This window comes from Paramormyrops kingsleyae, chromosome 17, assembly GCF_048594095.1.
Source record: "Paramormyrops kingsleyae isolate MSU_618 chromosome 17, PKINGS_0.4, whole genome shotgun sequence".
Taxonomy (NCBI): domain Eukaryota; kingdom Metazoa; phylum Chordata; class Actinopteri; order Osteoglossiformes; family Mormyridae; genus Paramormyrops; species Paramormyrops kingsleyae.
In genome coordinates, this window is record NC_132813.1 from 158,789 (window position 1) to 185,362 (window position 26,574).

The 26,574-nt window shown below is 47.2% G+C and overlaps 1 protein-coding gene across 3 annotated transcripts; it reads left to right on the forward strand.

Annotated features, from left to right (window-relative positions):
- The first annotated feature begins 35 nt into the window (after positions 1 to 35).
- LOC111833833 (E3 ubiquitin-protein ligase RNF26-like) lies at positions 36 to 10,407 on the forward strand. 3 transcript variants are annotated; one of them, XM_072701167.1, is made up of 3 exons: positions 49 to 252; positions 5,825 to 7,990; positions 8,453 to 10,407. In XM_072701167.1, the coding sequence occupies exon 3, from the start codon at positions 8,543 to 8,545 to the stop codon at positions 9,743 to 9,745; it is 1,203 nt and encodes a 400-aa protein (XP_072557268.1). In that variant the 5' UTR covers positions 49 to 252; positions 5,825 to 7,990; positions 8,453 to 8,542; the 3' UTR covers positions 9,746 to 10,407. The 3 variants fall into 3 exon arrangements, with proteins under 3 accessions (XP_023648230.1, XP_072557268.1, XP_023648229.1); XM_023792462.2 differs by lacking the exon at positions 5,825 to 7,990 and having other exon boundaries at positions 36 to 252; XM_023792461.1 differs by lacking the exons at positions 49 to 252; positions 5,825 to 7,990 and adding an exon at positions 7,997 to 8,302.
- Positions 10,408 to 26,574: the final 16,167 nt, after the last annotated feature.

The following is a 26,574-nucleotide window of genomic DNA, read 5'->3' on the forward strand; positions in this document are numbered from 1 at the left end:
AGGCTACTGTGCTATCTATTGACGGGCACGTAGGGAGAATTAATCCACAGCGCACGTATTATTACATGGCATCTCTGCATTGGGAACGCCTGATTCAGCTAATAATTACAATAATAATCCTTGGCAACCTACAGTAATATCCTGTATTTATTAAGTACTAATCAGTCAGTTTGCTTCCTGGAAGGGAAAAACTGTGACAGACCAGCCAGGAGCAAAGCAGGCGGCTCACTCTCAAGGATTCCATTTCAAGAGGTGAGTAGGTTTACTGAACAGGCACAGGTAACGATTGGCTTTGAAAGCAACAACATAAATGGTCATTGTTATAATGTATTGTTATATGTGATACTGAAAATGCTATTGATTGTAATGCTAAGCAACTGGCTAGATTCATAATTTATCTGTATTCAAGGCATCCTCAAAGGCAAGTCATACCTCTAATTGGGGGCCATACAGAGGAACACTTTGTTATCCATCACCTGCCGCATTCCATGTCTACATCAGATGGACATCCTTATTGTCAGCACCAAAAGTTTATTTTCAGGGTCTGGTTCCTTTACACTTTTTATTTGTGCCTTTCTGATACATTTTCAGAAATTTGGGGGTCATGAGAAATCTCTCGAGAAGTAGACTTTGAGACTCTACGACAGCGGAAGACTATCAGGGGCTCACTTGCACATAGAGTCAGGGACTGTATAATGCACAACATTGTCCAAGACTCTGACATAGAAGAATATCGGGGATCCACTCACGCACAGTCAGGGACTGTATAATGCGCAGCATTGTTATGGACTGGCACACACAGACTCAGCATATATACATGGCAGATGTTAATCCAGACCTCTTTTTTATGGACTGGATGCATTGTATCTTTAATGTTTTGCGCATTGCGAAGGAACTTCATTATATGTTTCTGTCATCTATGCCATTGCTCTAGCCCCCGTCGTCATGAAATGCTTTCAGAGACTCGTCATGGCACAAGTCAAAAGCAACCTCCCCCACTCACCGGACCCACTACTTCACGACTGTTTAGTTGCTTGATAACAGTAATTGTTACAAGAATAGTCATTAACTATAAATGGTAAATGGACTGCATTTTTATAGCGCTTTTCTACTCCTACGAGTACTCAAAGTGCTTTACAGTTATGCCTCACATTCACCATCCACACTCACATTCATACACCAGTGGCGGAGGCTGCCATGCAAGGCGCCAACCTGCACACCGGGAGCAATTTGGGGTTCAGTGTCTTGCTCAAGGACACTTTGATGGGACCAGGAAGAACCAGGGCTCGAACCGGCAACCTTCCAGTTGCCGAACGATAGCACTACCTCCTGTGCCACCATCTTCATCTATATATTCTATTCTATATATTTTACAATGCACATTTATTTTTCAGATGAAAAGCCTGCCAGCCTCACTATGCTATTGGGTGTTATACTAGTGGGGGGTGGAGGAGCATTTGTCATTAGGCGACTCAAATGCCTGACATTTGCTGATTATAAACGTCCCAAATGTCATATTGAAAGAGCACCGTGGTGCTACTCAGTATGTGTGAACCACTAGATTTAAGAAAAACTTTATGAGGTATATGAACTATGAACTGTTTCCACAACCCTATTGTCTGCTAAGCTATACCCCTTTGTAGCATCACAACTTTAGGTACCTGTTAAGCTCCACCCATACTGCCTGGTATTCTCTGTCATAATAATAATAATAATTGATACTTTTATTGATCCCTGTGAGGAAATTGTCTTTTTATGCTTCCCTCAACTTGAAGAGTAAGCTGTCTGTGAGGGGTAGCTGGGAGGTAAGGGCCTTGGTCAAGGCCAGTGACCTTCTGATTACAGACCTTCTGATTCAGGTACACCCTGAATAGGATGCCTGTCCGTCACAGGGCACGGGGTTGGGGTACACCCTGAATGGGATGCCTGTCCGTCACAGGGCACGGGGTTGGGGTACACCCTGAATGGGATGCCTGTCCGTCACAGGGCACGGGGTTGGGGTACACCCTGAATGGGATGCCTGTCCGTCACAGGGCACGGGGTTGGGGTACACCCTGAATGGGATGCCTGTCCGTCACAGGGCACGGGGTTGGGGTACACCCTGAATGGGATGCCTGTCCGTCACAGGGCACGGGGTTGGGGTACACCCTGAATGGGATGCCTGTCCGTCACAGGGCACCAACAGACACACATATTGACGCACTCTCTGAACTGATAATGTTCCCAGAAGCTGCTGTACACTGTAAGTGGTGCTACCTCCCCCACCAGCGGATGTGCAGCACAGGTGGCCAACGCTTTGTGATTTCATCCCGCTTCAGCCTTGTTGCTGGACCATGACACAGATATTTCAACATCTGAGAAATCAGAACCATACTTAGGCCCATTGGTTATGGGTCTCCTTTTTTCTTTGAAGAAAAAAACTCCAAATAAAGGTATGTTTTACACACAGTGATGTCATGGTGAATAGTGGGTGGGGTTGGGGGGGTTGGCATTCGCTTTCTAATGCTGAAGGGGCTCCAGCTTGAGGCTGTAGGAGGGGGAGGGGTGAAAGCGGGCATTCTTTTCTGCCTCAGCTCCAGAGGCCATTATTCTGCATGAGTGGGGGGGGGGGGGGGAGGGGGGGGGGTGCAAGCTGTACGCTAGTGGCAATGTCTTTAGAATATGGTAGGAGAACGGGCACCATTTTAGGGGTTTATGGATTAGGGCTGGTTGGATGGTCACAAAGGCAAGGATTATGTCCACGGGGCCTCCATCAGTCATAAATGAGCTGTTAGTTGTCATGGACACAGAGCAAAAATGTATGGAGAAGACAAGCCCAGCCCACACCTAAAGTTGTGATGCTACATAGGGGTATATCTTAACAGGCAATAGGGGTATGGAAAAAGTTCATAGTCCATATACCTCATAAAGTTTATTTTTTTTTAATCTAGGGGTCCACACATACCGAGTAGCACCACGGTGCTCTTTCAAGATGACATTTGGGACGTTTTTTTTTATTATTTTTTATTTTTATTTTTGAAGGAGCTACTGGATATCTGAATTTCCCCCTTGGGGATAAATAAAGTATCTATCTATCTATCTATGGTGGGATGGGACAGGATCAGCTGAGACTCAGTGACAGAGCTATAGAGGCCTCCAGTTGGCTGAGCAGAACTCCAGCATCACCCAGAAACTGGAGAGACATTTATCACCCATCAATCAGTAGCTAACAGGACAGTTTATGTTCTCCACGTTGTTATATCACCAGATATCAATCCAATGACAGGGACACTAATGCTCACACCACTGAGGCACGGAGTCCTTCAAAGCGAGTTTTTCCAGAGTGTGAGCATATCCATGGTGCTGAAGGAGGTTCAGCTCAGCCCTGTGGCGCCCTGTGGAATGTGAGGGTGTGCTCAGGTCAGGTCAGGTCCGGTCCGGTCATGCACCAGCGACCCCAACAATCCCCGATTTTTGTTTTCCCACAGAAGCTTCTTGTGCTGTATTCCCCGGCCACTCTGCTTGTCATTCTTCCCCTGCATATTAATAGCAATTTCTCCATTTATGTTGGCAGGAACCCAAAGACAATATGGTCGTAGATGGAACCCCTTGCAAGACATCCAGAGCCAAAATCTGCCATTTAAGTCAATAAACACACTAACATATCTGAAGATGCCATGTGTTTCAATAATGTTATAGCGCTACAATGCAGTCATTTTTTCCAGTACATTAATTGTTCTCATACAGAATTTTGATATTTAATTGCTTTGGTTTATCAGGAATTTTAATTAAACATAACTGTATGCCAATTAGTGACAAAGTTCATAAGTGCAAATTAACAGTAATTAACTGGTGAGGAATGCCTGACTGAAGCAAAGAGTGAGGGTCTGTGAGGTTAAACATGACACCTTAAAGTAGGCAGATGGCCAGGCAGGATCCTGAAAAATCATTAACAAAGACCCAAATCCCCATCCTCTTCCTTCTTTTGTAGGAAAAGTATATTCTTTTATGTTCAGGGGGCTGTTAAGATGGGGACTTCCTTGAGAATGCTGAGTCTGTTTTCCCACAGGGGTATGTGGGGTTGTTGGTCTGTGCAAAAAGACAGACAGATGTCATCACAAGCATGCGTTTAACGTTAAGAATGACTACGTTATGGCATGCCCGTTTAAAGGGGTTGGCTGGGCATGAGAGAGGGCATTTCTGAGCTGAAGGCACTGAATACTGGACCCATTAGCTGGGTTTCCTGAGGAACTGTCCTTTCTTCCTGCAGTCCAAAGATAAGCAATTGAACTGATTTGTGTCAACCAGCATAAGGTATGAGTATGTACCCTGGGATGCACTGGCATCCTGTCCAGGCTATATCCCTGCCTTTAGGCTTGGATTAAAGTACGAGTATGACCCTGGAATGCACTGGCATCCTGTCCAGGCTGTATCCCTGCCTTTTAGCTTGGATTAAAGTATGAGTATGACCCTGGAATGCACTGGCATCCTGTCCAGGCTGTATCCTTGCCTTTAGGCTTGGATTAAAGTATGAGTGTGACCCTGGAATGCACTGGCATCCTGTCCAGGCTGTATCCCTGCCTTTAGGCTTGGATTAAAGTATGAGTATGACCCTGGAATGCACTGGCATCCTGCCCAGGCTGTATCCCTGCCTTTAGGCTTGGATTAAAGTATGAGTATGACCCTGGAATGCACTGGCATCCTGCCCAGGCTGTATCCCTGCCTTTAGGCTTGGATTAAAGTATGAGTATGACCCTGGAATGCACTGGCATCCTGTCCAGGCTGTATCCTTGCCTTTAGGCTTGGATTAAAGTATGAGTGTGACCCTGGAATGCACTGGCATCCTGTCCAGGCTGTATCCCTGCCTTTAGGCTTGGATTAAAGTATGAGTATGACCCTGGAATGCACTGGCATCCTGCCCAGGCTGTATCCCTGCCTTTAGGCTTGGATTAAAGTATGAGTATGACCCTGGAATGCACTGGCATCCTGTCCAGGCTGTATCCTTGCCTTTAGGCTTGGATTAAAGTATGAGTGTGACCCTGGAATGCACTGGCATCCTGTCCAGGCTGTATCCCTGCCTTTTAGCTTGGATTAAAGTATGAGTGTGACCCTGGAATGCACTGGCATCCTGCCCAGGCTGTATCCCTGCCTTTAGGCTTGGATTAAAGTATGAGTATGACCCTGGAATGCACTGGCATCCTGTCCAGGCTGTATCCCTGCCTTTAGGCTTGGATTAAAGTATGAGTATGACCCTGGAATGCACTGGCATCCTGTCCAGGCTGTATCCCTGCCTTTAGGCATGGATTAACTCACCTGGAGGCCTTATATTGACATCGATTTAACAAACCATTCTTTTTTTCCTGAGATTGGCCCTAATAACCCATGCATTAATCTACATATCCTAGGATAGCCTATGCATTAATCTATATAGTCTAGGATAGCATGTGCATTAATCTACATAGCCTAGGATAGCCTATCCATTAATCTGCCCTACCTACCTTGTGCCCTATGCTGCTGAAGATATACTGCAGAAACCCCTGTAGCCCTGTGCATAGGCTATAGTTGAGGATAGTGAGGGGTATAACTTAGTGGTAGAGAACTTGTATGCAGATTAAGAGGTTCCTGGTTCAAATCCAGCTGCCCACTTTTTTGGGGGTTGCTCAGTAGGTTCAGACTCTGTGCCTGTGATCAGAAGGTCGCCGGTTCAAGGGCTGGCAGACTGATGCTGCCATTGGGTCCCTGAGCAAGGCCCGGAATCATCAGTTCCAGGGGTCCTGCATGCTGGGTGACCCTGCAATGTGAACCCCCCTCCAAGCTTGCTCCCACCTGTATGTGTGTCTTTTAGGTAAAAAGAGGATTTCCCCATGGAAAAGAACATCTCTAATCTACAGGCAAAGTGACTGGAAGATGGATACATGTCATCTGACATACAGCAACGTTTGTCTTCATATTACATCTCTAATCTACAGGCAAAGTGGCTGGAAGATGGATACATGTCATCTGACATACAGCAACGTTTGTCTTCAAATTACATCTCTAATCTACAGGCAAAGTGGCTGGAAGATGGATACATGTCATCTGACATACAGCAACGTTTGTCTTCAAATTACATCTCTAATCTACAGGCAAAGTGGCTGGAAGATGGATACATGTCATCTGACATACAGCAACGTTTGTCTTCATATTACATCTCTAATCTACAGGCAAAGTGGCTGGAAGATGGATACATGTCATCTGACATACAGCAACGTTTGTCTTCAAATTTAAAAATCCCTCCTTACCACATGAATGTTTTAATGCAAACTTAACCCAGTTATTGTACTTGCTTAAATTATAGTTAGTCTTTAAGTCTTTAAGAGAATGAAATTCCACCTCAGATGTAACGACAACAAATAAGAATGGGAAGAGGTGCCATGCAGCATTATGGACAATATCCCCAGCAGTGAGATTTTAATGAATACATGTCTATAAAAGGAACACATCTGCCAAGATAAACATGAAACTCCAAACAATCGTTTACTCCATAGTTTATTGTCATTGAGGCATGAATCCTTACCCATTACACCAATTTCCCTTTTGCGTAATGGATATTTTGGGTTTTTTGTGAATTTCAGGAAGACGCAACGTGCAAGCTGTTTGCTCAGATAGTTCAATGGGCCATTAATCATGAATAAGGGCAGGACTTAAGGTAGACAACACATGTTACAACAATAGACCATCCAAAGTGTGAGGTGAACAGGCAGTGGTGACGGAAAGCAGAGGAGTGGCTAGAAATTCTTGGTCCCCTGACAAAATGTGACCTTGGGCCCTGTTGAAGCCGATAATGTAACAATGGCCAATAATGTAATAGTTTTTCCATTTTTAACGTAATAAAAGTTTATAATGTAATAACTGGTCAATAATGTAATACCTTTTCTGAATTGTTAATGTAAGTTATTACATTAAGAACAGAGAAATGTATTACATTATTGGCATGTTATTACGTTATTGGTACGTATTACGTACATTATTGGCTGTTACAGGGCCCCCCACTAGGATTGGCACTTTCAATTTTGGATCCCCCCAGTAGATTTAGCCAAATAGGGGCAGTTTAACGTTAAACGCAAATTTCACTAGTAAATTTCACTTACTAACTAAACTCTGCTAGAGGTAAGACGTGTGTTAGAAGCAATCCGTGAATATTTTTTAATATTTTAATGCACTTTCATGCACTTTTCAGTATTATTGACCCATTTTTAAGTTTCATTGACATGTTTTTAATACAAGTACTATTTCATCACACGATAGGTACAATACTCATATCAAATAAAAATACTTTTTGATGACATTTTGGTGGTTTATTTTGAATTGCTTTAAAGTAGTAAAACACACTGCATCTTTAAGATTGCGATCATAAATACACATGATAAACTAACATGCAGAGCGGCTTATTCCACTCCCCCCGCTCTGTACTTGATATGTATTTGTCAATAATGTATATTTGTTTGTTTGTTTTTACTTGTTTGTTCTGGGTCAGATGAGGGATCTGCATGATTGCTCCAAAGAAACTGAAAATGGAAGGGGGTGTTTGTATTGTTTTATAGTGCTGTTTTCTGTCTCTTCGGATAGAAGTGATTTCACGCTGCTTTTCAACCTGTTATTCTTTGCATTGCTAGTAGGCTACTGTGATATGTAAATGAAAATACGAATTTGATAATACGGAAAAGTTTGTATCTAGATCGGGATGATCTAACCCAATGTTGCTTTGAAAAACCGGCACAAAAGTAAAATGGATTACCCAGTCCTGCATAGCAAATTTCCAAATCAAGATCATTCTGATCCAGATTAAACCTTTTGAACGACTAACCAAGAAAAATGGTTGGAAGATCGATGATTATTACGAAAATGGATATCTGTGCTTACTTGGTTGTGCCTAGTCTGCAATCGATTGACAGGCGATCGACTGTGAGACCTTAGAGATTTACAAAATCCGACGGAAATAATGTGGCTTAATGGCGTGTTGAATTCACAGGTAAAAGTCTTTCATAAAGTTTTAACAAGCTCAAAAGACTACTACAAATTGTGCGTGTGCCTGATATACAGTTTAATGAAAAGCGACATTTGATTTTTGTCATTTTGAGCTACTTTACTGCTTCGAATGGGTAAACACGGTGAAGGATGCGTTACATTTCAAATGTAAACATCCCCTCTGCCTGAGGAGCTGCTCCTTCGGCCGGATTCTCGGTTCGCCATTCGTCAGATTTATTGCTTTTTTTTTTTTCTTGCGAAATATAACGTAACTGGTTGGGATTTGCATTTTGTTTTCATTTATCGATCTGTCTTGGTAAGTTGGGTAACTTTTAGTAAATTATGTATACCGGGGAAGCCTGTTGTCGTGCTAACCAGCGTTTTCTCGAATTGTGTGCTGGTCGTAAAAATGGCGGAGGGGAAAATGAAGTAATTTGAGCTCTTTGTGTGTTGTTTGCCAATGTAGATGGTGTGGGCCGCTGCACGCGGGCCAGGACCGTAGTCATCCAGGGTACCGGCACACCCAGAGCAAGTCTGCGGGTGCACCGGCTGCGAGATGGGCCTCTTGTACTGCGTCTTCTGCGCCATTGGAAAGAGTATAGACATTTTATGCTTCTTGCTGGATTTGAACTTCTGGATGGTCCACTCGCTCATCCGGCTGCTGGTGACTGTGCTGTCCTTCGTGAAGGACTTGCCAGCAGTGCTGAGAGGCGCGCTGGCAGAGTGCTGGAGCACGGCCCTCCTGTGTGCTCTCAGCATGGTTGACGGGCTGTCGCAGGGCGTCAGGATGGCAGGACACTTTCTGGAGCACAGTGTGCTGCGGGTGAAAGAGCTGCTGCAGCGAGCCACACTCTCTGGCCACTCAGCGGTGCAGCAGGTTTGTGAGGCCTGCGGAGTTGTGCATGGTCTACTTCTCTATGTGCTCAACAGCGCCTCCACTGGGTTGACGTTAGGGGCACAGAGTGTCTGCTCTGCAGCTGTGGGCCTGTGGGATGTGGTAGGGGGGGCCCTGCTTCGAGCCGTTGAACTGACCGTGGCACTGCCAGCTGTGATTTGGAGTGGCCTCGCCGGTACTGCTGCCCTGCTGTGGACACTCTGTTGCTTTGTTCTGGAGTTCCTGGGTTCACTGAGCCGTGTCTTCGTCAGCGTCTTCCTGCTGGATCTCTGCGGCCTGGTGCTCGCTGTAATCGTGGTGGGTGTCGCGGTTCTCTACCTTAGCCCCAGCCTCGCTCGCCGCATTCTGTGGGATGGCGGCGCCTCCCCCATCATGGGGCGCCTGCGAGGGGTGCTGCGGCGCTTGCGTTTGCTGGCGCTGGAGAGCACACAGGTGGTCATGGAGTTGCAGACGCGGCTTCGTGCGGCATGGGGTGGGAGCTATGTCCAGAGGAGGGGGGTGGGGAGCCTTGACACTTCTCGCCGTCAGGTGACAACCAGTGATAGAACCCCGGGTGGCCTGGCGACACGGCGCAGCTCCACACTGGGCATGGCTGTCCCATGCTCCAGCATGGAGGGGCCCCTGCAAAGACTCTCAGAAGAGGACCCCCCTGCTGACAGCCTGCTGGGCCTCCTGAAGGAGCAGGAGGACAGGAAGCGCTGCGTCATCTGCCAGGACAGCGCCAAGAGTGTGCTGCTTCTGCCTTGCCGTCACCTGTGTCTTTGCCGCGGCTGCACTCAGCTGCTACTGCGCCTCCCTGTGCACCAGCACAACTGCCCCCTGTGCCGCCACATGATCCTGCAGACCATGGATGTCTATCTCTGAGGAGGGCAACTTCCACACGCACGAGGCTCGCTCGTACAGCTGCTTCCTCTTCCAGGATCTCACTGGACATTCCACTCCCCTCTTTTGTGGGTCCGTTTGTGCATGAGATGGATGCTGGTGTTCTGTGCAGTCAGGTAGTCCTGTAAGGTGAGGTTGTCTGTCTTTTTTAATACTCCCTTGCAAATTGCAATAAAAGCACTGCAAAAATTCCAGCTGTTTTTGAATAAGACAGCAATGTCACAAAATTGTTTGCAGTCTGTGATATACCACAGGAACAATAGGAATCGTTTATACATAGCTTGGAGTCTGGATCCCCTTTCAGTAGTATTAAGTGCAAAGTTTTTTATATCATTGTGGATGTCTAAGAATTGTTTGATACTTTAAAATTGTCTTAATGTTTGTGATATTTGTTGAAAGCAGGTGCAATGCAGGTATTTTTATTAGAATAAATAAATTTCTAATATTGTTGATGGAAGTACTTTATTCCCAAATCATTTTTCCATATCTCCTGGGAACACCAGCTTTACATGGAATGAAAATGTCAAATTCACAAAGTATATGTATGCTGATCATTCATTCAATTTTGACTGATTTATACGCTTTGTCTTGGACCACCGTTATAATTTGTTTTATAATAAAGGGTTATGTCCATCACGGTTGAATTTCCTGTTGCATCCTGTGCTTCTCCTGTTTCCTGCCAAGTCCAGCCTGGGACCAGATATTGACCTGTTGTCAGGATTGCTATTAGTCTGTCAGCAAACAGCATTCCACACCTTTTATGTTTATGCTGAAATGGTATCGATTGGAGGACTCTGAAACCTAAAACCTACAGTTTTGCAGTAGAAAGCCTCCCTGATTTTGCAGGGGTAGTAATTGAATTCTGTCCAAAGGCATCATCCAGTAGGGCTTTTCTGGTCTTTGGTGCTCCTGTTCTCGGAAACTGTCTGCAGCTCTGACACCCTGTATGCCTGGCACCGTCCTCAAAGCTGTTGGGGCTGGATAAGGTGCCATGTGATTCTCTTGATCTTACTTTTTCGGGAACTTTTAATATTATTACCAGGATGTTCTCTGTTGTTTTGCAGTGTTTGATTGATTTTTAGGCCAGTGCTCCAGTAATGCGACGACCATTAGAGTTAAAGTTCCTGTTATGTAACTTCTTATAGCTTAAAATCTTAAAAAAAAATTGTTTTTATATGCAATAAGATCTTAGTGCTCATTACTTGGACTTGTCAAAATTGACATTTTCATTTAGTACTGCTGGGAGTGTAGCTTATTAGACCTATCTCAGCTTTGATTCTTGTTACAAATTATAATTCCGGATGAGAAGGGTCCAGTGGAGTAGTTTTCGGAGTTATGAGTCAAATAAGAACAATAGAGTTTTCAATAGTTCAGTCTGAACTTCGGTGTGCAGGTCATATGATCAGAGCCAGCTGATGCAGTTTCACAATGTTGGTTAAAAGTCTAATTTTTCAAGTTCATAATACTTAGTGTCACGCCCCGCTCCGTCCGCTCCCGATGTGTGCCACGCCCACCTCGTTACCTCGTGTGATTCCCTGATTGTCTCTTACCTGTGATTCGTTACCCTTAGCCTGTGTCTTGTATTTAGTCCGTGTCTAAGTCAGTGTACCCCAGATCTGTCATTGTATTGTCACGTGTATTGTCCGTACCTGTCAGTCTGCGTGGAATAAACCCCGTTACCCTGACTTCCTGGCTGCTTTCGCCTGTTTCCCTGTTCGCCTTAAGCCCGAACGTGACAGAATGACAGATCTCCCAGACAACACGACGCGGGAGACCGAGCACCACCGGCTCGGTCTCCTGCAAGACTTCGTGTTTTGGCGCTCCCAACCAACAGTACTGGAGGATCCTGTAGCCCTGGAGCTGGCCACCCGGGGCGCGGACCTCCTCGCGGAAGAGCGCCCGCCAGGACAGCAGTACCCGCTCGAGCGGGCACGCAAGCTCCTACGCCGTCTCAGCAAGCGCCTCGCACGGCTGAGAGGCGAACGCGTCGCCCGGAGCCAGGACGAAGCGTTCGCGGTGGCTCCGCTTTCGCCTGCCAGCGGCAAGAAGCGGCGGAACAGAGTGCAGCAGGAGGAGGCTCCGTCGCTCTTCCTGGGGGCTTGCACTCTGCTCCCCGCCTGGGAGTTAGCCAGGGAGCATGATGGCTCACCGCTGCCCTGGGATGACTTCGCCGCTACCCGCCTGCTCGGCGTCCCTGGTGAGCTGCCGCCACCGCGGGAGGCATATCCGTACCGGCCGGAACGCCTGCACGGAAAAGGGATCAGCCCGGTGAGAGACGCGATTCCCCGGGTCTCTAGAGCCGGTGTGCCCGCGGCTGCGCTGCCGGCTGCAGCTGCCGCCGCTCTGCCCGCGGCACCGCCTGTCCTGCCTGACCCGCCTGTCCTGCCTGACCCGCCTGTCCTGCCTGACCCGCCTGTCCCATCTGACCCGCCTGTCCTGCCTGGCTTGCCTGCAGTCCCGGTGGCTGGCCGCGTGGAGGCTGCGCCCGCCGAGGCGCCCCCTGCTGGCCGCGTGCTGGTGGCGCCCGCCGAGGCGCCCCCTGCTGGCCGCGTGCTGGTGGCGCCCGCCGAGGCGCCCCCTGCTGGCCGCGGGGTGGCGACGCCCTCCAAGACGCCCCCTGCTGACCACGGGACGGCGGCGCCCGTCCTGCCGGCACCTGAACTGCCTGTCCTGCCGGCACCTGAACTGCCTGTCCTGCCGGCACCTGAACTGCCTGTCCTGCCGGCACCTGAACTGCCTGTCCTGCCGGCACCTGAACTGCCCGTCTTGCCTGTCCTGCCCGGCCAGCCCTGCTCCTGCTCGCCTGTCCTGCCGGCGCCTAAACTGCCTGAGGTGGCCGCGGTTGCGCCCCCTGCTGGCCACGTGATGGCGGCGCCCGCCGAGGCGCCTGCAGTGGCCCCTGCTCTGCCTGCAGCGCCCCCTGCTGGTCGCGTGCTGGCGGCGCCCGCTGAGGCGCCCCCTGCTGACCTTACGCCCGCTGAGGCACTTCCTGCTGGTCGCGTGCTGGCGGCGCCCGCTGAGGCGCCCCCTGCTGACCGTATGCCCGAGGCGCCTGCAGTGGTCCCTGCTCTGCCTGCAGCACCCCCTGCTGGCCACGTACCTGACTTGCCCGTCTGGCCTCTGGCTGCACTGCCTGCGGCCATGCCCGCGGCTGCATCGCCGGCTGCTGCCGCTGCTCTGCCCGCGGCGTCCCCGGTTGGCAGCTCGCCTGTCCAGCCCTGCTTGCCTGTCCAGCCAGCCCAGCCCTGCTCGCCTGTCCAGCCGGCCGCCGTTCCTGTCCTGCCCGCGGCCCCGCCTGAGGCCACCGTTCCTGTCCTGCCCGTGGCCCCGCCTGAGGCCGCCGCTCTGGCTGTCCTGCCCGCGGCTCTGACTGCCCCGCCTGCGGCCACGCCCGCGGCTCTGACTGCCCCGCCTGCGGCCACGCCCGCGGCTCTGACTGCCCCGCCTGCGGCCACGCCCGCGGCTCTGACTGCCCCGCCTGCGGCCACGCCCGCGGCTCTGACTGCCCTGCCTGTTGCCTCTTTGAAGGCCTTGACTCCCTCACCCTTACCCCGGCAAAGCCGACGCCCCCCGGGACCCCGCCTGTCAGTGTCCCGTAAGGGCAGAGGACACAGGCGTCGGGTCCGGGTCCCGCCCTCCCTGCCCCCTGGCTCGCCCTCGCTCGCCTTGGCTGGGGCTCCGGGGCCGCCTGCGGTTCCTCCGGCTCGGGGTCGGCGGTCGCCTCCGGGTCCCCCCCTGGATCCTCGGTGCCGGTCCTCGGTCCCGCCTCCGGCTCCATGTCGGTCGCCTCCGGGCCCCCCTGCTCCGGCTGTGCGTCGGACGGCGCCTTCGCCGGCTCCGGCTCCGCCTGCCGCGGCTTCCCCCTCCTGCCCGCCTGCACTGGTGTTCCCTCCTGCTCCCTCCGTGTCCCCTCCGTCACTCCCTCGTCCCGTTCCCTTGGCCCCTGGGTGGTCCCCTTCAGCTCCCTTCTCCCTCCCGCCTGCGGCCCCTCCGGCCGCTGCCCGTCGCCCGCCTGGGCTCCCTCGTGCTCCCCTTGTTCCTCCTCCCTTTCCGTTTGTCCCGCCTGTATCTGCTCCTCGTCCCTTTGTTCCTCCTCCGTTCACTCCTGGCCCTTTTGTTCCGCCTGTCTCCCCTTCTGTGTCTCCCTTCCAGGTCTGTCTGTCCGCTTTCCCTGTTCTTTGTCGGGTTCTGTCTTTCTTTTCGTCCCTGTTCCTGTTTTGTGTCTCGGTCTTGTTCCCTGTTTTTGGTTGATGTTTTGCTTTGTCTTCCAGGTCCTGTTCCCCGGTTTCGTCCCGTCCGTCGCCTCCTCTCGGGCGCGCCCGGTGTGCGCGCCTTTGGGGGGGGGTTATGTCACGCCCCGCTCCGTCCGCTCCCGATGTGTGCCACGCCCACCTCGTTACCTCGTGTGATTCCCTGATTGTCTCTTACCTGTGATTCGTTACCCTTAGCCTGTGTCTTGTATTTAGTCCGTGTCTAAGTCAGTGTACCCCAGATCTGTCATTGTATTGTCACGTGTATTGTCCGTACCTGTCAGTCTGCGTGGAATAAACCCCGTTACCCTGACTTCCTGGCTGCTTTCGCCTGTTTCCCTGTTCGCCTTAAGCCCGAACGTGACACTTAGCTAGTGAGGTTAATTTGGTTCTACTATGTTTTTTTTAATCGTCTGGCCAGAATATTTTAATGCTTTGTATTTATTCTGGTAAATATGGAAAACAGGATCTGCTAAAGGAATGAAGGCAACAGGAACGATGGATGTAACACTAATAACGAGGAATGATGGATGTAAGGCTAATCATTGGCACCCTGTTTGATCCTCTTGATTCCTGCAGGTTTCTCTCATGTTTAATGTTCCTGCCTCAGGGTTCAATTCTGCTCACATTTAGTCTCAGAAGGAGCACTTCATAACCCCGAAGCTGCGCAGTCTTGTGCCATGTGAAAGTTAAAGCTACATAAGAGAAAATTCCTCCACGTGAGCCCCTGCCCTGTATACGTGTGATGCCCCGCCCCCGCCACACACTCCTGAAGCATACACGTGATGCCCCACCCCCGCCACGCACTCCTGAGGCATACACGTGACGCCCCCGGCACACACTCCTGAGGCATACACGTGACGCCCCGCCCCCGCCACGCACTCCTGAAGCATACACGTGACGCCCCGCCCCCACCACGCACTCCTGAGGCATACACGTGACGCCCCGCCCCCGCCACGCACTCCTGAGGCATACACGTGACGCCCCGCCCCCGCCACGCACTCCTGAGGCATACACGTGACGCCCCGCCCCCGCCACACACTCCTGAAGCATACACGTTACGCCCCGCCCCCGCCACGCACTCCTGAGGCATACACGTGACGCCCCTGCCACACACTCCTGAAGCATACACGTGACGCTCTTGCTCAGCCCCAACTCACTGGAACGCGGGGCGTGGGAATGGCCCAGTACTCAGTGGGAGGGGGGGCTTATCTGCGCATGCTGTCGGGGGGTGTGAGAGGAAGCGTGGGGGTGCTTGACAGACAGCTGGCCTCTCCTGGGGCTGTGGGTGGAATTTGCCGGAGCTCTGCGACGTTTCGCTGTCACTCTCCGTTCCCAAACCCCATGCTAAAAATATCGCAGCCCCCATATGTTAAAGGTGAACTCCCGTAAATTATTTTGTTTGATCACTAAAAGTTTGCAGTTCTTTACTTAATATGAAGTCCGTGGGACTGGAAATAAAGAAACCCATATAGAATAAATACAAGACTACGTTTTGTATTGGCACCTTGCAGACAGTCACTTAAATTGAAAGTGAGACGATGCCATACAGCTCACAGCACGTGTGACAGTGTTACTGGAGGGGTGAGATGCATGTAACGTCCTAGTGCCTTCCAAAGTGACCTTGATGTAGTCGTAAAGGTGTCTCCCAATTAAAGACACTTTACAGTCTTTACTAATTAAAGAATTGTTGGAATGTTTGTTCATATATGGTAGGCCTGTGGTATTAGTCCTGAGCCATACTGTTAGTTGCATTCCGGACGTTAGCTGCCGATGCTGTTTGTGTTGTGCTGCTCTGCGGTGACCTGTCACATAAGAACATAAGGCCTTCTTATCATCAACTTCCTGAGTAGCTTCCTCAAAAAACTCCAACAGATTTGTTAAACAGGATCTACCTCTCCTAAATCCATGCTGGCTATCCCTCAAAATGTTATTTGAGTCCAGGTAATCTACCATTTTCTCTTTGATTATAGCCTCCATAACTTTACCAGTTATACAAGTTAGACTGATTGGCCTATAGTTTAACAAATTACTTATATCCCCTTTTTTGAAAATGGGCGTTATGTTGGCATGCTTCCAGTCAGAAGGTACCACTCCTTCAGATAAGGATTTTTGAAACAGTAAAGTTAAGGGTCGGCAAATAATATCCCTCATCTCTTTTAACACTATAGGTAAGATGCCATCAGGGCCCTGTTGTTTATTTATACACATACACTCACCTAAAGGATTATTAGGAACACCATACTAATACGGTGTTTGACCCCCTTTCGCCTTCAGAACTGCCTTAATTCTACATGGCATTGATTCAACAAGGTGCTGAAAGCATTCTTTAGAAATGTTGGCCCATATTGATAGGATAGCATCTTGCAGTTGATGAAGATTTGTGGGATGCACATCCATGGCACGAAGCTCCCGTTCCACCACATCCCAAAGATGCTCTATTGGGTTGAGATCTGGTGACTGTGGGGGCCATTGTAGTACAGAGAACTCATTGTCATGTTCAAGAAACCAATTTGAAATGATTTGAGCTTTGTGACATGGTGCATTATCCTGTTGGAAGTAGCCATCAGAGGATGGGTACATGGTGGTCATAAAGGGATGGACATGGTCAGAAACAATGCTCAGGTAGGCTGTGGCATTTAAACGATGCCCAATTGGCACTAAGGGGCCTAAAGTGTGCCAAGAAAACATCCCCCACACCATTGCACCACCACCACCAGCCTACACAGTGGTAACAAGGCATGATGGATCCATGTTCTCATTCTGTTTACGCCAAATTCTGACTCTACCATTTGAATGTCTCAACAGAAATCGAGACTCATCAGACCAGGCAACATTTTTCCAGTCTTCAACTGTCCAATTTTGGTGAGCTCGTGCAAATTGTAGCCTCTTTTTCCTATTTGTAGTGGAGATGAGTGGTACCCGGTGGGGTCTTCTGCTGTTGTAGCCCATTCGCCTCAAGGTTGTGCGTGTTGTGGCTTCACAAATGCTTTGCTGCATACCTCGGTTGTAACAAATGGTTATTTCAGTCAAAGTTGCTCTTCTATCAGCTTGAATCAGTCGGCCCATTCTCCTCTGACCTCTAGCATCAACAAGGCATTTTCGCCCACAGGACTGCCGCATACTGGATGTTTTTCCCTTTGCACACCATTCTTTGTAAACCCTAGAAATGGTTGCGCGTGAAAATCCCAGTAACTGAGCAGATTGTGAAATACTCAGACCGGCCCATCTGGCACCAACAACCATGCCACGCTCAAAATTGCTTAAATCACCTTTCTTTCCCATTCTGACATTCAGTTTGGAGTTCAGGAGATTGTCTTGACCAGGACCACATCCCTAAATGCATTGAAGCAACTGCCATGTGATTGGTTGATTAGATAATTGCATTAATGATAAATTGAACAGGTGTTCCTAATAATCCTTTAGGTGAGTGTATATATATATATATTAGTTATAGACGATGTTGGATTAGTAATAAGAACTGGTAAGTTACTAGTGTCCTCAACAGTGAATACCCGTGCAAAACTATTATTGAACTCATTTACTATATCAATGTCGTTTTCAATTATAAGACCCTTACTATCCTGCAGATTAGTAATTTCAGCTTTCAGAGCTCTTTTAGAGTTAAATACTGGAAGGAACTTTTAACGTCATCCTTAGCCTCCAATGAGATCTTCCTTTCGACATTCCTTTTAGCTCGTCTGTCATTTTTTTTTAACTCAGCCTGTAGATTTAGATACTCTTGCTTTATTCTGTCATCATCAGTTATTTTCCATTTTTGGAATAAAGCCCTTTTCCTCCTTACTTTACACTTTATTTCCCTAGTAAACCACCTAGGTTGCAATTTCTTAGATTTATTCTTGCTGGAAACAGATATGAAGTCCTCTTGCACTTGCAATAATGTGCTTTTAAAAAATTCCCATGCCTCTTCAACAGTTTTGTTATTTAACTCCATCCAGTTCACAGTTTCTAGTTTTAATCTCATACAATTGAAGTTAGCCTTCCTAACATTATATATTTTTGATTTGGACTTTGCTCTTCGGGCACTAAACTTAACCTCAAATTTAACCATGTTATGATCGCTACTGTCAAGTGGTTCTAAAACGTCTAATTTACCAATCCTGTCCTGGTTATTAGAGAAAACAAGATCAAGAATGGCATCTCCCCTGGTAGGGGTGTTAACAAACTGAGTAAAAAAACAATCCTGTACTAATTCCACCATCTCCAGTTCATTTTCAGAAGAGCCAGCAACAATGTCCCACTGCATCCCCGGTAGATTAAAATCACCCATAACACATTTTTATTGCTCATAATCCTAGTATCACTGTATAACAATCTGCTTTCCTCGGCAGCTACATTAGGTGCTCTGTAACACACACCGACAATTAGGCTATTTGAGTTTTTAGCATCTAATTTTACCCATATAACTTCCGTAGTTTTACTTATATCAGTAAGCTCCCTTGCCTGCAAGTTTTCCTTTACATATACTGCAACACCACCTCCCTTCTTACCTATACGGTCTTTAGGGAACAACGTGTAACCATCCATATTATATTCTTGTTCATCCTTTTCTCTCAACCACGTTTCAGTTATCCCTATAATATCATAAAAGTCCGATGAGATAAAAGCCTCTAAATCAGTGGTTCCCAACCTTTTTTAACTCACGGCCCACACAGCCAAACACATATGTTTCCGCGGCCCACTGCAAAAGAATTTAAACGATCCCGCTTTTTGTGTCGGGCTAACTAAGTACTCGGAAGCAAGGCTGTTAATTGTCTTTATTGAATAAACTGGTAATTTATTTAATTATATATCAAATTATGATTTATTTGATTTTGACTAGACATTTTTTATTATATTAACAATATTACAATTTCTATTAATAATAATTGGCGGCCCCCCACAGGTTGAAAACCACTGCTCTAAATCATGAATTTTATTCCTAATACTCCTGGCCTTTAAATACAGACAATAAAGCGTAAGCCTATTACGGTGCCCACTTATAATATGATTTTTTGGGGCTTTCCATTTCCCCCCACTTACATACTTAACTAACCTCCCTGCCCCCCCAGTCCCTCAACTACTCTACAAATACGCCTTCCCAGTACACTGGTTCCCCTCCGGTTCAGATGCAACCCATCTGGCTTGAACAGGTCCCACCTGTTCCAGAAGGTCCTCCAGTGCCCCATAAACCTAAACCCCTCTTTCCTACACCATCCTTTTAGCCACGCATTTAATCTCCTTATCTCAGCTAACTTAGCCTGACTTGCGTGTGGCACGGGGAGTATTTCAGAGAATACCACCATGGACGTTCTGCTTCTAAGCTTATTGGCGACTTCTATAAATTTATCCTGCAGAACTGCCCTCCTACCCTTGCCTATATCGTTGGTGCCAACATGCACCACGACAACTGGATCCACCCCGGCTGGGGCCAAAAGCTTGTCCACACGATCTGGAAGGTCTCCTACCTGGGCACCAGGCAGACAAGACACCGTACGGGACCCTCTATCATGCGTGCACACATAACTGTCTACTCCCCTAATAATTGAATCCCCCACTACCACAACCTCCCTCTTCCTGGGGGGAGGGGGCTCCTCAGTGCCTAAGGGCCCACCTGCCTCCCCAGTCTCTTCCGGCTCTAAAGCTGGAAGCACCTGAAACCTGTTAGACACAGACACCTCAGGTGATGCCGCCTCTGTAACGTGTGTATGCCTTTTCCTGCGTCTACGACCTACGGTCACCCAGTTCTCTCGACTTCTCTGCTCTTCATTCTCCCTCCTCCCCGCTAGTGGCATACACACCATCTCCCTAAACGGCGTATTAACTAGCTCCTCTAACTGTTGCATTGGATGAGAGCCAGTTGCTCCTCAAGGTCGAGAACCTTGACCATGAGTGAGTCCACTAGCTTACATCGCTCACAGATGAAGTCTGACTGGACACTAGCGTCCAGAAGGGCAAACATCTTGCAAACGCAACACTGAGCCGGCCCCATAATTAACTAACTCACTATGACCCCGTACTCCCAGCCCAGTAAATTTATATAGTGTATTTAACTGTAAAGATTAATTTGCATAACGATAAATGCAGTAAAGTGCCGAGTACACTAAAATAAGTTATTACTTGTGTTAAAACGGGACTTAATTATTATTTTATTTTAAAAATTTAAACCTGATAAATTGCATATACAGAATAGATTATTGAGATATATATCTCAATGGATAATTGATAATCCTGTACTCGGTGGTAATGGCACAGTTGCTCATGCATTGTCAGCACTTAACTCAGGGCTTGTTTTGTGTTTCACAATATCAGTCCATAAACATGGTATAATTTTACATGCAAACCAATTGTTTGATTCCCATCAACTCCCAGACAGAGGTGATGCTCTGCTCCTAGGCTGTATGTATTGTGTGCCATCTTCTTTACAGCGCATTCTAAAATCAGCAGCAAGAGTTGTAAGTAGGAAATGTAAATATCACCATATTACAGCTATTCTCTGGTTTCTGGTTACTAAAGCGTGAGGCCCCAGTTTGGCTAAATTAGCTGATCAAAGTCTACAGTCTGCAGTGTGCAGAGATCACAACACACTTACATAAAGAATACTGTTGGCGTTCAGGCTCTGGGCTTTTTATCTGTGGGACATTCTGCGCTCCTGGTCAGCAGAGGACTGAAGAGAGAGCTGCACTATGGATGTCGTGACAGTCGATAGCACTATGGCACAACACCTGCTGCTTTCTGGCCTGGTTGTTAGCTTGCCCTAGGGCCTGGGCTGCTGGCTGGTCTTGGGCTCCCAGAGCTTTTATTTCTTCAGTCAAACTCTGAGCTTAGGTTTGCTCTCCTCGGATGACTTCCAGTTAGGGCTGAACGATTTGGGGAAAATATCAAATCGCGATTTTTCTGACAGACATTGCGATTACGATTTGATTTGCGATATAATTTTTTATGTCAAGCTTCAGTTGAATATTCAGTGTGTAGTAAATTTAAAACATATGATGCAGCATTACCACATGAGATACCATCAAAATATTAACTGGTCTATATTCTAATGCAAGGATGAGAATTTAAAGATGTTAAATAATGTAATAAGGAAAAAGGAAAAACAATAGCGATCTTGCAGGTAACGCTGATTACCCCCTTAATAACAGTAGAACCGCCTTTCCCACGCCAGTGAACAAGCAAGAACTACTTCGTTGTATGCAATAGTGATGGGATTTATGGCTCTTTGAGGGGATCCGGATCTTGGCGATACGTTCCTTTCAAAGAGCCGTTCAAAATAGCCGTTAAATATTTAGTCAGTTTTAAGAAGCCAGCTTGGGGGCATCTCAGTTTATCCTGGAAATAATCACTGGGAGGAATGATGAGGTGAGATTTGTAGTCAAATAATTAAAACTCAGATATCACACACCAATATCTGAGTTTGAATTATTCTGAAATATTGATTATTACCTCATTTGTCATGTGTGTACTATATTCCATATGGTTGCACAACATCCCTCTGCTTAGACAGTGACATCACTATTTTGGATTTACCTTTAGTACAAAGTGTGTGTATGTGTAAAGCTACGTTGACTTATGTTATTCATACAATACCTACTCACAAATAAACATCAAAAACAAAGCCGGCTGCAATGAATTTCTGTGCAAAACAGCTTTTACTACAAACACTTCCACACAATGTGGAAGTGAAGGATGCGTGCACAACTATCATCATGCTGTTAGGCAGTAGCACCCCTGCGCTGGGTGCGCCCCTCCCCCTATAACTGTTCTGTCTCGCGGAGGAGCTAATTTGTGTGCATCTGTGTGAAACACGCATAGGAAAAAAAGAACGACAGAAAGAACGGCTCCCCTCCAGCCGCGACTCGGCTCCCATCGTTCATGTTTATGAGCCGTTCAAAAGAATCGGTTCGTTCGCGAACGTCACAACTCTAGTATGCAACCGTTTAGTTTGCGCTAATGTGTTATTAGTGTTAATAACAGCAGCGAATCTAACACTTAAAAAGCTGCAATGTTCATAACAGAGTGACTGTTCTGTCCTGAAACTGTAAAGCTGGAAAATTTTAAAAAATGCATTTTATAAAATGTCGAATAAATAGACGTAGTTTATTGGTGGTCGTGTTGGTCTACGTTTCCGCTTTTTAACAACTGTATAAGGTTATTTGTTATACAAATCAATTAAGGGGAAACAAAAAATTTATGTGTTCAGGGTTGCAAACTCTCACGGGTTTGGGTAACACGCTTTCAGACTCTCACGCAAGCTTAGCTGCATCAAAAACGTTAGGGCAGTTTGCAAACCCTACAGACTATTGACATGGTAATAAAACTCTTACATACACGTAAATGTATGTGCGCACGACTCGTCTCGAACAGAAAGCCTCACTCCAGGCAGCTGACCAAAGATTCGACTGAAGCAGCTTATCATTCCTTTGCCTTGTTGCTCTGACAAATATAAAACGGAGAAAACATTATATGCGTCACTTTTTATATCTTTTTTTAAATAATAAGACCATGCCCATACCCAACTGTAATAACGATTAAAGCGATCTGTTCTTTTAGTATTTGTGTTAAAGCGAGGCTTTCATTTTATTACTGTTGTGGTATTAAGATTAATTTCACAAGATTAATCTATGGAAAATCAATGAGCACAAAAACATATGACATAAACACGTATTATGGATTTTACGACAGACTCTGCTGCTGTGAGGATTACCGACCGTCTCATTGTTGTTTTGATGGGTTACATGCTAATGTGATTTCCTATTAACAAAAACAAAAGGTGTGATACGCTGAAGTATATCGCAGCTGGTGTTTAAAAGGAGGTCGCCGGTTCTATTGATGACAGGATCTTTCTGAAACAATCTCGGACCATGAAATAGGAAGGCAATTCACTTATAGCTCAGTAGCGGAATCAGTATTTTTTCCGCACCGCGAATGCAACATTTTCTTCACGTGTTTGTTGTTCGTGGGCGTGTACTCCGTCGCCTCGGGCCACTTCTGATTGGTGAGCATGGCTGTCACATAAGGAGCACGGCGCTTGTGATTGGTGAGAACGACTGTCACATAGGAAGCACGGTATGAGTTTGGAAAACTATTCTTAGAACAGTTTTAAACCCTGGGTCCAACGTGCTATATAATGTATGTCCTAAATCGCAGCCTTTGCTATTTGCTAATGGCGTTGTTTCAAATCGCGATTTCGATTTGAAATCGATAAATCGTTCAGCCCTACTTCCAGTTCTTATTCACTTCCCATTTAGACTATTGTTGCCATAAGCTGTGATTGGTTTGTGTCTCTGGGGCCTATACTGAAAAAATAGCCGTACTTCTTCAGCCATCATCAGAAGAGAATCTGCAGATGAGATCTTGTGTTGTCTTCCCCAAACTTTTTTTTGTAGTCATTGCTTTGCCCTCATGGGGATAAATCCTTCTTCTGAAGTTTGTTTTATTGTCTGAGAATCTGTTTTTTTCCTACTTACAAATAAGAAACTAAGCAATGTCATCTGGGTATGAAGATGGAAGTTTTTGGTTATTTCTCTTATCTTGTGAGCAGAAAGAGACCAAGTCTTAGGGACAGCATCTTCTTTCACTCTTCTGAAGTGTCCCCGTTTCAGATAATTTCTCCAGGTCGATATCTAGTCCCTCTCCTCCAGAGTAGTACCAGTGTAACCCAGCCTTGGTTTTATCTCATTTTTGCCATTTTCACTCCCTCTAGAATGGCCAGACATTTCCATCATAGCTCTGCCCCCCATCCGGGAAGAGTGAAGACCAGCCAGGGGAGAACACCCCACTTGGAACCCGGCAGTGTAGCGCAGCTCAAACCGAAGCTGGCAGGTTCTCCTCTGGTCGGCTACATGGTTGTCCTGGGTCCCAAGCTGCTTCTGTGCCCAGCAGAACCCAGCAGTGTAACACAGCTCAAACCCCAATCAGGCAGGTTCTCCTCTGGTCGGCTACATGGTTGTCCTGGGTCCCAGGCTGCTTCTGTGCCCAGCAGAACCCAGCAGTGTAACACAGCTCAAACCCCAATCAGGCAGGTTCTCCTCTGGTCGGCTACATGGTTGTCCTGGGTCCCAGGCTGCTTCTGTGCCCGGCAGAACCCAGCAGTGTAACACAGCTCAAACCCCAATCAGGCAGGTTCTCCTCTGGTCGGCTACATGGTTGTCCTGGGTCCCAGGCTGCTTCTGTGCCCGGCAGAACCCAGCAGTGTAACGCAGCTCAAACCCCAATCAGGCAGGTTCTCCTCTGGTCGGCTACATGGTTGTCCTGGGTCCCAGGCTGCTTCTGTGCCCGGCAGAACCCAGCAGTGTAACGCAGCTCAAACCCCAATCAGGCAGGTTCTCCTCTGGTCGGCTACATGGTTGTCCTGGGTCCCAGGCTGCTTCTGTGCCCGGCAGAACCTGGCAGTGTAACGCAGCTCAAACCCAAGATGGCTCACCTCTCTACACAAAGAAGTCTTTTCTCTTGGAGTGCTGTTAGAGATTTTGGGCCCCATGAAAGTATGTGAAATTGGGCACCCAACCCAGACCAATCCAATTATGTTCCAAATTTTTTTGGCCCAGTAAATTATCCTAACGCCCCCCGATGGTGCCCATGCTCTTCTCTCTTACTAATGCTAATGCCATAACCGCTTCCCTAGGGCTGCACCGTTTGTGGATACACTGGGCATGTATTTTTAATGGCTTGTGGTTTTTGTAGGTTCCTTCATCTTATTGGTGTGCATCTGCAGCAGGTAAGTGCCCTTATCTTTCCCAGAGGGCCAGTCACAGTGTGTGGAAACCTTTTGAATGGTTTAATCAATAATTAATGTAAAATACATGTTTATTCCTGAAAAATACCATTATGGAAGCATTTTTAAGCCAAATTTTCATTTTCCCTATTGTAGAGAGATGAATTTTTGCAGTCTGCTTAAAGCTTCTCCACCTACTCTTACTGCTGCAGTTTCATTTTTAATGGATCCTATCAGAGGAAGTTCTGTTGTTACTTAGGTTAAAGTGGTTTGCTGTGGTGTGTGAAGATAGCGATATCGCTAAGTGCCCTTTCCAAAACACAAAGTCGGGTTAATCCTGGTCACAGTGTGCTTCACCCGTGGGAGACTTGCAGATGTGCAGGGGGGTGGGCTCTTTTCTTGATTGACAGTGATGTATAAAGAGAATTATTTCCCATTATGGAAGTTTTCAGGGTTGTCAAAGCCATGCTGCAATCTGGGAGTCGTCCCAGAGCCAGTCCAGCCCTGGATGAGCCACAGGAAATGCTTGGAGGGGTCTGTTCTCAACTCCCTGCTGAGGCAAGCCGCTCCCGCCCCTCAGGTCACGGGAGAGCCCCAAGAGCTGCAGCACAGGACGGGAGCACAAGCACATCCGTCGCATTTCCCGTACTTTCTGCTGGTCCTGTTGCCATGAGAATGAGTACGGCTTGGGAGCAAGTTAAAAAATGCAAGGTATATACTCATCCTACAGGGTGACGAAGCAAGATCAATTCAGACTCTTAGACTGGCAAATATTTTCCAAAAATAAAAATGCCCACGTATTTGCCTTATTTGTAATTCACTGTTGCTTGACATTGTAATTGTTCACATAAGGTGCTGGAGGAGGGTGCTATTGAAGCATGGACGCCCCCTTGTGGAAAGATGATGAGACTGCTTTCTTACGGAAAGTATTTCGTTACTCCTAGATTGTTGCAGCCAGTTAAGTTCCAAAAAGCCTTGGATGTTTGATCTGCAGTGTTACTTCTGTGTTTTCACATGGTTACCACCGTATGCCAGAGAACAGCTTCAATGGCATTATGGCAAGATATTCATGCTGAATTGGAAGAGGCAGCAACTGTAGTGGAGATCAAAAAAAAAATTATGAAACAAAAAAGTGCCTTTTACCCTTGGTAGTTCGGACTCCCTGTCAACCTTATTTGCTACACAGCCCTGACATAAGGACATTTTCATGTGTCCACAACATGCAGCCTGGCAGCCCTTCAACCCATCAGTGGCAAGGGCTGGTAGGTCAGGGCTCTGGGGGGGGGGGGGTCTGAGGAGCAGTGTCAGGGCAGCAATGATATATCAAAATAATGTTAGAAAGTAAGACAAGCACAAGTGTTCTAATTGGCTACTGTGCATCCTTTACCAGAACAATGGAGGGGTGGGATTTAGCCACAGGTAAGATGTCAGCTTTCATCAGAAGAGAATCTGCAGATGAGACCCTGCAGTGTCTTAGTTACTAAAGTATCCAGGCAATTCACTGGTGTATAGAAAGGAACAAGCCAAACTGCAAAATGGACAGTGATCTGCAGACTACATTTAGTATAGTATCATCTACACACTACCCTAAGCTCAGCAGATACAGCAGGCTACTACCTTAGCAAAGATCAGACAAATAGTTTGACTCACCAGGTGAGTATTGACAGAAAGCAGCAAAACCACTTTTGTAGACTGGGGCCTAAAAATTGAGGTAAAGGCAGAAAAGGCAGAGTAAACCAACTAATTATAGTGTTCATCCCCGATCCCTGAAGCGTCAAGGATTCCAGTAAAAGTTAAAACTGGCACCATGACTTGCAGTATTTGTGTTCAACAAGACAGTGGGA

Coding starts and splice junctions, on each gene's coding strand:
- LOC111833833 (XM_023792462.2), top strand. CDS start 8,543: ATGGGCCTCTTGTACTGCGTCTTCTGCGCCATTGGAAAGAGTATAGAC.